Source organism: Malurus melanocephalus, unplaced genomic scaffold, assembly GCF_030028575.1.
Source record: "Malurus melanocephalus ecotype Western Australia unplaced genomic scaffold, MMel_1.1 scaffold_1592, whole genome shotgun sequence".
In the NCBI taxonomy this organism is placed as follows: Eukaryota; Metazoa; Chordata; class Aves; order Passeriformes; family Maluridae; genus Malurus; species Malurus melanocephalus.
In genome coordinates, this window is record NW_026624824.1 from 10,652 (window position 1) to 18,983 (window position 8,332).

An 8,332-nucleotide genomic window follows, 5' to 3' on the forward strand; every position below is an offset into this window, starting at 1 on the left:
ATGAGCTTTCCAACCCAAACCATTCCATAATTCTGTGATTTCATGGTTTCCTCTCAGTTATTCAAGGCATGTACTCCAACCTGTTTATTTTCACGCCATCGTGGAATAGTTTGGGTGGGAAGTGACCTCTAAAGGTAATTTAGAGGTAATTTTTTCCTTCATTGAGGGCTCTAGGAGAGCTGCAGAGAGCCTTGGAAAGGGCCTGAAATGATGTGACAGGGGGTGATGGCTTCCTGCTGGATTAGATGTGATACAGGGAAGGAATTCTTCCCTGTGTGGAGGCCTTGGGATGGATTTCCCAGAGCAGCTGTGGCTGCTCCCAGACCCCTGGAAATGCCCAAGGCCAGGCTGGACAGGGCTTGGAGCAGCCTGGGACAGTGGGAGCTGTCCCTGCCCATGGCAGGGGTGGGATGGGATGATCTTTCCACTCCTTTCCCACCCAAACCATTGCCCCTCTGCCCATCACGTTTGAACTGATGTCAATACCCGAATCCCGGTTCGATTTCCTAAGCTTGGCTGGGGCCGTGGCCGTGACTCAACGCTCTGTGTTATCTCCCCACCGGCGCTCGGGGCTCCGCCGTTTGCTGACTCGGGAACTCTCCTCCCCTGGGAACGGGAGAACTTTCAGATCGTGTCATCCCGCCCACAGAAAGAGAGAAAAAAAAAAAAAAATCCCAATCAAAATCCCCCAGGAAAGCGTAACCAGGGGTTTGATAACGCATATCTTGCTTGGGCCATTGGGGGACACAGCCTCAGCCCCCATTTTTACTGTTTATGTATTGATTTTTGGTCTATTTTTGGATTTATTGCCTATAAACCTGTCTGTCCAACCCCCAGCCCTCCCACTCCTTTGCTCTCACAGTGACTTTTTGATATGATATTCATTTACTTTTTCAGAAGTAGGGCTTGATGGTTTTGAAGTTCTTTTCCAATCTCAATACTTTTATGATTCAACGACCTTTCTTATCCTTATCTACCCCTCAATCCCCCTCAATCCCCCTCCCAGACCCACAGAGGTCCTGAAGGTGGGATCAGCACAGGGAATGTCGTGTTTTCCAGTGGAAATGCCAGTTTAGCTGCACGTCCGGGTCCCAAGGCATTTTTGGAAATGGGTGTCTGGGCGATATTTTTAGAGGTATTCAAACATCTGACGATACCAGAAGTTGCTGGTGTGGATTTTCCAGAAGCTCTTAATTAACGTGTGTCCTGTGGGAAYTCCAAGAGCTGTGCCAGATGGCTGCCAGCACAGTTAGTTGCCTCCAGAGCCATGGGTTTGGTCTTCAGCATATCCTAGGTGGCTTTAAAAYGTTGAAAAGTAATAAAAAAATTGGAGTTTCTCTATTTAAAAAAAAAAAAAAGAAAATGAGACTAACTGTTGTTTGATGAATGAGCTGTGATGGGTTTTTTGATTAAATGACTTACAGAGTCAATCCAAATAATTCTGTGAAGGGTGGTGGWTGCCCCATCCCTGGCAGTGTCCAAGGCCAGGTTGGACGGGGCTGGGAGCACCCTGGGGCAGTGGGAKGTGTCYCTGCCATGGCAGGGSGTGGAATGAGATGGATTTTGAGGTCTCTTCCAGCCCAAGTCATTCTGGGATTCTGTGATGGATCATGGTCTGAATCAATCCTCAAATTGGGATCAGACTTGGAGGATTCCGACAAACTCCTGCCTTTCTAAATTACACATCTGCCAAAGATACATTTGCATATAAACACCAAAATGAGTGAAACAGCTGAAAAAAAAGGGTGATTCCTCCCAGCCCTGTGCTCTCCTCATCCCCACATGTCTTCAAATGATTCGAGCTCTATTAATTGCATTTAAATCGTTCCAGGGCATGTGATGCGGGCAGCAAAGTTTGGGATCCCTCCTCCCATTGGGTTCCCGGGGCCATCCCCACATCTGCCCGCACATCCCACCATGGCAACCCATGCCTGGTGTCTCCTCATGGTCCTGAAGCCTTCAGAAAACCCTAAAGGGGTTTCCCAGCTGAGGTATTTCCTCACCAGTGCTGAGATTATCTTGGCACAAAGACACGGGGATGCGCTTTGGTCCAACAATAAATGAATTTCCAGTGCCAGCGCCGGCATCTCRTCACCCATGAGGTTTTATTTATCAAAAAGGTGCAGAGCCTCATCAAAATGCAATTTGCTGAGCCCTGGCTGGTGATTGAGAAACTTAATTCTCAGAGCCAAAGGCAATTTTCCAAGTAAAAAGAGGGCTGAGGGTGTAACTTAGGTGTGTTTTGGGAATTGTGAAAGCTGGGCTACAACTTGGCATAAGCCGCAGCGCCTGCCTGCAATGGGGCTTTGGAGTGAGAGATTTAAAGATAAACGTGAGCAGGGAAACAGCTCCAATGGATGAAAGGTGGAAAATAAATGCCTGGTGTATCCTAGGGAGGCTCGTGCTGCTCCACAAGGTGCAGGATTCCTTAGTCATGGAATTCTGGGAGCCCCAGTCGGATCTTTTTTTGCCTTTTCTCCTGCGTTGAGAGGGTGTGTTTCTGGGTAGGGGCAATGTTTGGCAAATTGGAGATGGAAATCTTTGGCCACGCCACGCTGATGAAGACAGGAGCTGTCTCCTCCTTCACGCCCATGCAGACCCAGCCCACCTCCGAAAACACATAAAAGGGAGCATCCACTGCCCTCCAGCCAGAGGGACCGACTTCCCTTCTTCCACCCACGTCCTCACCCACAATCCCAACGAGCTCCTCAGCCTCTCCAATTCTCGGCTCTTTTTGAGGAGAACCAGCCATGTCTCGCCAGTCTGTCTGCAGGAGCTTCGGAGGGGGGAGCAGAAGGGGCTTCAGCTCCTGCTCTGCCATCGCCGGTGGCTTTGGAGGTGGCAACCGCAGCAGGAGCAGCTACAGCTCGTACTCAGTGTCCAGGGGATTCGGAGGAGGAGGACGGTGCGGGGGTTTTGGCAGCAGGAGCCTGCACAACATGGGGGGCAGCGCCAGGATGTCCATGGGCGGGTGCTACGGCGGCGGTGGCTACGGCGGCAGGATGGGCGGCTTCGGAGGGAGCTACGGGGGTCTGGGCAGCTTTGGGGGCGGAATGGGCGGAGGAGGAGGAATGTGTGGCTTTGGAGGGATGGGAGGCGGCGGAATGGGCGGTGGAGGAGGAATGGGCGGCTTCGGTGGAGGAATGGGCGGCTTTGGTAGCGGGATGGGTGGYGGAGGAATGGGTGGCTTTGGTGGCCCGGGCTTTGGCATGGGTGGCCCGGGGAGAACAGGCCCTGGGATCCAGCCGGTGCAGATCGACACCACCCTGCTGCGCCCRGTCCACGTGGAGATCGACCCCCAGATCCAGCAAGTCAAAAACCATGAGAAGGAGCAGATCAAGACCCTGAACAACCAGTTCGCCTCCTTCATCGACAAGGTGAGAGGGTGGGATTGTGCCTCATTAAAGTCAAAGTTAGGAGGAACTTCCCGGTTGAGTAGAAATGTCTTTTTGGAGCTAAATCCCAGCAGGCAGAGCAGCTTGAGCAGAGCCTTTTCATTAAGGGAAGAGATGGGAATCTTTCCTCCACACGAGATCAAAGCCATGTCTCCAGGGCTTTCATCTGCCCTGTTGCACCAAGCTCTGCTCTGAGGTTACTCTCACAAGCAGGTTCAACACCTCCAACCTCCGCAGGTTTCGGGCAAAGGTTCTCCCTCCTCCACCACACTCTGCCCAAACAACCTCCYATTTAAGTATTTATTTATATATTTTTATTTTTGTTTTCAAATCTCCAGGCTTTTAARTCTAGGCTGGAGATCAGATTTCCACACTGCCTGCAATGGGGATGGACTTGGAGTAAGGGCAATGTGTAAAACCTCCCTTGAGCAGAAAATTATCAGAAATTTCCTTATTTTCCTAATTTTGCTGCTTAGGCACCAGCAGAAATTAAAAACCAAAAGTTAATTGATTCTCTCATCACCATGCAAATCTTTCTGAGTGATGAAAGAGACGCGTTGGTGGRAGCTGTTCCCATGTGATGGTGGATCCTCCGTGTCTTGGYTTTAGGTSCGATTCCTGGAGCAGCAGAACAAGGTGCTCTCCACYAAGTGGGAGCTGCTCCAGCAGCARGGGCCRGTGGGGCCCAAGAAGAACCTGGATGTGATCTTTGAGAATTACATCCAGAACCTGCGCAGGCAGCTGGACGCAATCCTGTCCCAGCGGGGGCAGCTGGAGTCGGAGCTGCAGAACATGCAGCAGTACGTCGAGGATTACAAATCCAAGTGAGTTGGAGCCAGGAGCAGCACAAGCAGCTTTTTGGTGCTTTAATTTCACCCAACTTGCTTTTTATGGTGATGGTGGAGGTAGTTTTTCAGCCTAAATATTTAAATTTATTTGGKTTTTTTTYCCCCCTTTTGGTTTGTTTCYCATGGCCTTAGGCAGGAAAATCCAGGATCTCACTTTGTACTTTTCCTCTCCATAGGTATGAGGAAGAGATCAACCGACGCACATCGGCTGAGAACGAGTTTGTGGTGCTGAAGAAGGTGAGTCACAGACACCACAAAATAATCCCTCAGTATTTGGTTTTACCTGTGCTTGAATGGGAATTRTGGAGCTTTTAAGATCTCCCAGCTGATATTTGGAGTTCCTTAATTTAAATTTGCATACATGAATGATGCCTTGGCATTATCTATTTTTAATTATTTATATGCACGGTTGTAGAATTATACATAAAGGTAATGACATCCCAGAGAATCACACCAAGCCCTCAGCACAGACAGTGATTCCCACAAGCCTGAAGGATTCCCAAGAGGAAACAATACTATTCTCTGTGGGATCTTTCCTTTAGGATGTGGACAGCGCCTACATGACCAAAGTCGAGCTGGAAGCCAAGGTGGGAGCTCTGACAGACGAAATCAACTTCCTGCGGTGCATGTATGACGAGGTAGGAGCTCTCCCTTCTCTGTGGGGGCTGGAATTGCCATCATCAGGTGTGGGGTGGCCAAGGACACCGAGGTTGGATTGGGTGCCTGGATGGATTTAGGCTCGAGATTATGCCTCTGACTCATGTCTTGCTTTCAGGAGCTGTCTCAGATGCAGACCATCAGCCGGGACCTGTCCGTGGTGGTGTCCATGGACAACAACCGGCACCTGGACCTGGACAGCATCATCGAGGAGGTCCGGCGCCAGTATGAGCAGATCGCCCAGAGCAGCCGGGCTGAGGCTGAGGCCTGGTACCAGAGCCAGGTGAGCTGGGGAGCAGTGSAAACTCCTGGGTGTGGYTGGGTGATTTGCAATAATTTATATYKGGGTGAGACRCCTCTTCAAGCTAACGGGGCTGGAGCTCRTGGTGCAAGGAAGTTCCAGAGGGACTGAGCTGCTTTTGAGGGATCTGACTCACTGTCCCAAACTCACCAAGGGGCATGGCACAAACCTCCCAATAAAAATGGCCTAAAATGCATCTTAATGAGAAAATTCCAGCCCAAAGTGGCTTTTCAGAAGCCAAGAGATGCCTTTTAGTGTGACTGAGATCCGTGTCAAAGCTCAAACCCCATGACTRAGTCCCAGAAACATCTTGAACTTGGCTTGGGCACCCATCAGCAGCACAGTGGGTCCTCACAGCATCACCCAAGCCTTGAAACTGGGGACAAACCTCCTTGAGGCAYCAGGAATRGGTCACTGATGGGTCCTTCTGTCTYGGTGCCATCAGTACGAGCAGCTCCAGAACACGGCCGGCCGTCACGGGGACAACCTCCGCAACACCAAGATTGAGATCCAGGAGCTGACCAGGAACATCCAGAGGCTGCGGGCTGAGATTGAGAACGTGAAGAAGCAGGTAGGGGTTGGTTGGTGTCTCGGGGATGAGATTGAGGACATGAGGAAGGGAGGTTGGTGTCCCAGGGGAAGATGGCAGCAGGTTGGACCATGAATGATCAGGAGTGGGGCAGAAACCTCCCATCACCCCAAGTTCATTTCATGCACATGGTTGTTTTCCTCCTGATTTCTCCTCTTGGGGGTCTGAGGAGTGATCATCAGGGGCAAAATGAGGTGTGAGAAAGCTCTCATTGTGCTCCCCCAGAACCAGCAGCTGCAGGCAGCCATTGCTGAGGCTGAGGAGAGRGGCGAGATGGCTCTCAAAGACGCCAGGCTGAAGCTGGAGGACCTGGAGACCGCCTTGCAGAAGGACAAGGAGGAGCTGGCCCGGCTGCTGAAGGAATACCAGGAGCTGCTGAATACCAAGATTGCGCTGGACGTTGAGATTGCCATGTACAGGAAGCTGCTGGAGGGAGAGGAGAGCAGGTAAACGCCTGAGCTCCCTCTGGGTGTTGTGATCTACACTGGACAACCRCAATATTGACAAAAATCCCAATTTCTTAGGGCTAAAATGGGCGGATGTTGTGATTGATGCTGCAGGGGATATTCTGGGGGTCAGGACCCGTAACTGGCTCCCCACAGTGGAGGGTGCTGCCACCCCATTTCTGTCACTGTGAATTTGTAATGAGCCTCAAATCTGAGAATACCTCATTGCAAAGAGGAATTGGCATCCCCTTCCYGCCTCCAGTTTTTTAGCGATTCCAAAGTGGCTTAGAAAGGTGAACCAGGAGAATGACTTGATAGTGGAAACGCAGTTTAAAATTTTTACAGCTCTGTTTTATTGGGTAATTAAAATGTCCAATTTCCTTCCCAGGCTGTGCAACGACAACATGTCCAACGTCAATGTCTGTAAGTATCGGCCCCGGGGCCTTTCAGAAATAGCATCAGATTGTGTTTTTTGGAGGCAGAGCCTGAGACTGGGCAACGGGTGAGTAATCCGTACTTCTCTTCCAGCTGTGGTGGGCAGGACCAGCGTCTCTGGAGGCAGAGGAGGCATGGGAGGAGGATTCGGAGGCAGCGGAATGGGAGGAGGATTCGGAGTCGGCAGCATGGGAGGAGGATTCGGAGGYGGCAGCGGCATGGGAGGAGGAATGRGCGGAGGAGGAATCTGTGGAGGAGGCAGCAGCATGGGCGGCAGCTGCGGGATGGGGGGAGGAATGTACAGCGGGGGCTTCTCCTCTGGAAGCGGAAGGATGTGCGGCTCTGGCGGGGGATCGTCCTCCGTGAGGAGATGCGTCACCACCACCTCGGTCAAATCTTCGGGAGTGAGATTCTGAGCCCCGAAGGCTGACAAGGAAAGAAGCATCTCCTCCCTCCTCCCGGCAGCAGCCCAGCCTCCCGAAGCCCAGCTCYGGTGTCCCGCAGTGGGATGAACTGTGTCCCTCGCACCCAGCTCGTCCCAGCTCCTGGTCCCAGCCGGGGGTGCGGTGGCGATGCCGTGGGTGTCCCGGCACGGGGAGCTGCCTGGCAGGAGGGGCTGCTCTGCCTTCTTTGCTGTGTTGTACATTTCTCATTGCAAATGTGTATAAAATTCCTCTTTCCACCTTTCTCCTCCTGTTCTGTGCCCCTGGGGGTGCTTCTGTGCGTGTCCATCCCGCTATTCCCTTTGCAGGCCTTTGGGGTCAGGGTGGGTGTGGGGCAAGCGGGACTCGTCCCTTGGGGAGGGGGCATCTCAGCAGGTGGCCAGAGGGATGAGCTGGCTCAGGATGGAGCTCCTGGGCAGGTTTGCTCACCTGGGAGCCCCAGGTGTGCTGCCAGCAGGAGCTTCCCTGGAGCTCCGGCTTCCACTCCACTTGTCCTGGCTCTCGGTGACACCTGGGACACCTCACACACACCGGGACWATTCCTGAGGGGAACAAATCTGTCCTTCAACACCCTGCTCCTGTGACACTGTGTGAGATGTACTGTCCCCACCTCCCCCCTTCCCCGTGGCCTGCCCTCCTTCCTTGGGATGTTGCCAATCCCAATAAATTGCAGAGAATATTCACGATGTTGTGTTGCTGTTTTGGGAGCCACTCTGGGCCGGGTGGGAGGGTGGGGGTTGTTCTTCTGCCCATCCCTGTGTTCTGAGGGAGCAGATCAGGGGYGGGGATTGATCAGGGCAGATGTCCCAGCTCACGGGATGCTCTTGACTCTCACCTGGAGGCACAAGCCCATACCTGGAGTGGTGGGGACTGGAACCTTCAGCCAAACAATGAGAAATATGAGATCTGGAATCATTGAATCATGGAATGGTTTGGGTTGGAAAAGACCTTAAAGATCACCCCATTCCAATCCCCTTCCTTGAGCAGGGGTACCTTCCACAGGACAGGAGGTGTCACACTCCTTGGRCCAACCAATGCAATTAAACCCCTGCGTCTGAGGTTCTTTTTGGATCACCTCCAGGCGCAGGAGACTTTGATCCGTGTTAGGGGAAGGAGATGGCACCGGTGTTGCCGTAGGCAGTGKTGGGAGGGCAGGTGAGCGTGGATGATCAGGATGCTGGCCACTGGCCACCGGCTGCAGTCAGCCACAAACTCATC

At 52.4% G+C, this 8,332-nt stretch overlaps 1 protein-coding gene across 1 annotated transcript; it reads left to right on the forward strand.

Moving 5' to 3' along the window:
• Window positions 1-2,623: 2,623 nt before the first annotated feature.
• LOC130587164 (keratin, type II cytoskeletal 5-like) lies at window positions 2,624-7,797 on the forward strand. Its single transcript, XM_057388129.1, has 9 exons — window positions 2,624-3,377; window positions 4,005-4,219; window positions 4,420-4,480; window positions 4,786-4,881; window positions 5,019-5,183; window positions 5,647-5,772; window positions 6,016-6,236; window positions 6,625-6,659; window positions 6,765-7,797. The coding sequence occupies exons 1-9, from the start codon at window positions 2,751-2,753 to the stop codon at window positions 7,085-7,087; spliced, it is 1,869 nt and encodes a 622-aa protein (XP_057244112.1). The 5' UTR covers window positions 2,624-2,750; the 3' UTR covers window positions 7,088-7,797.
• The last annotated feature ends 535 nt before the right edge of the window (window positions 7,798-8,332 follow it).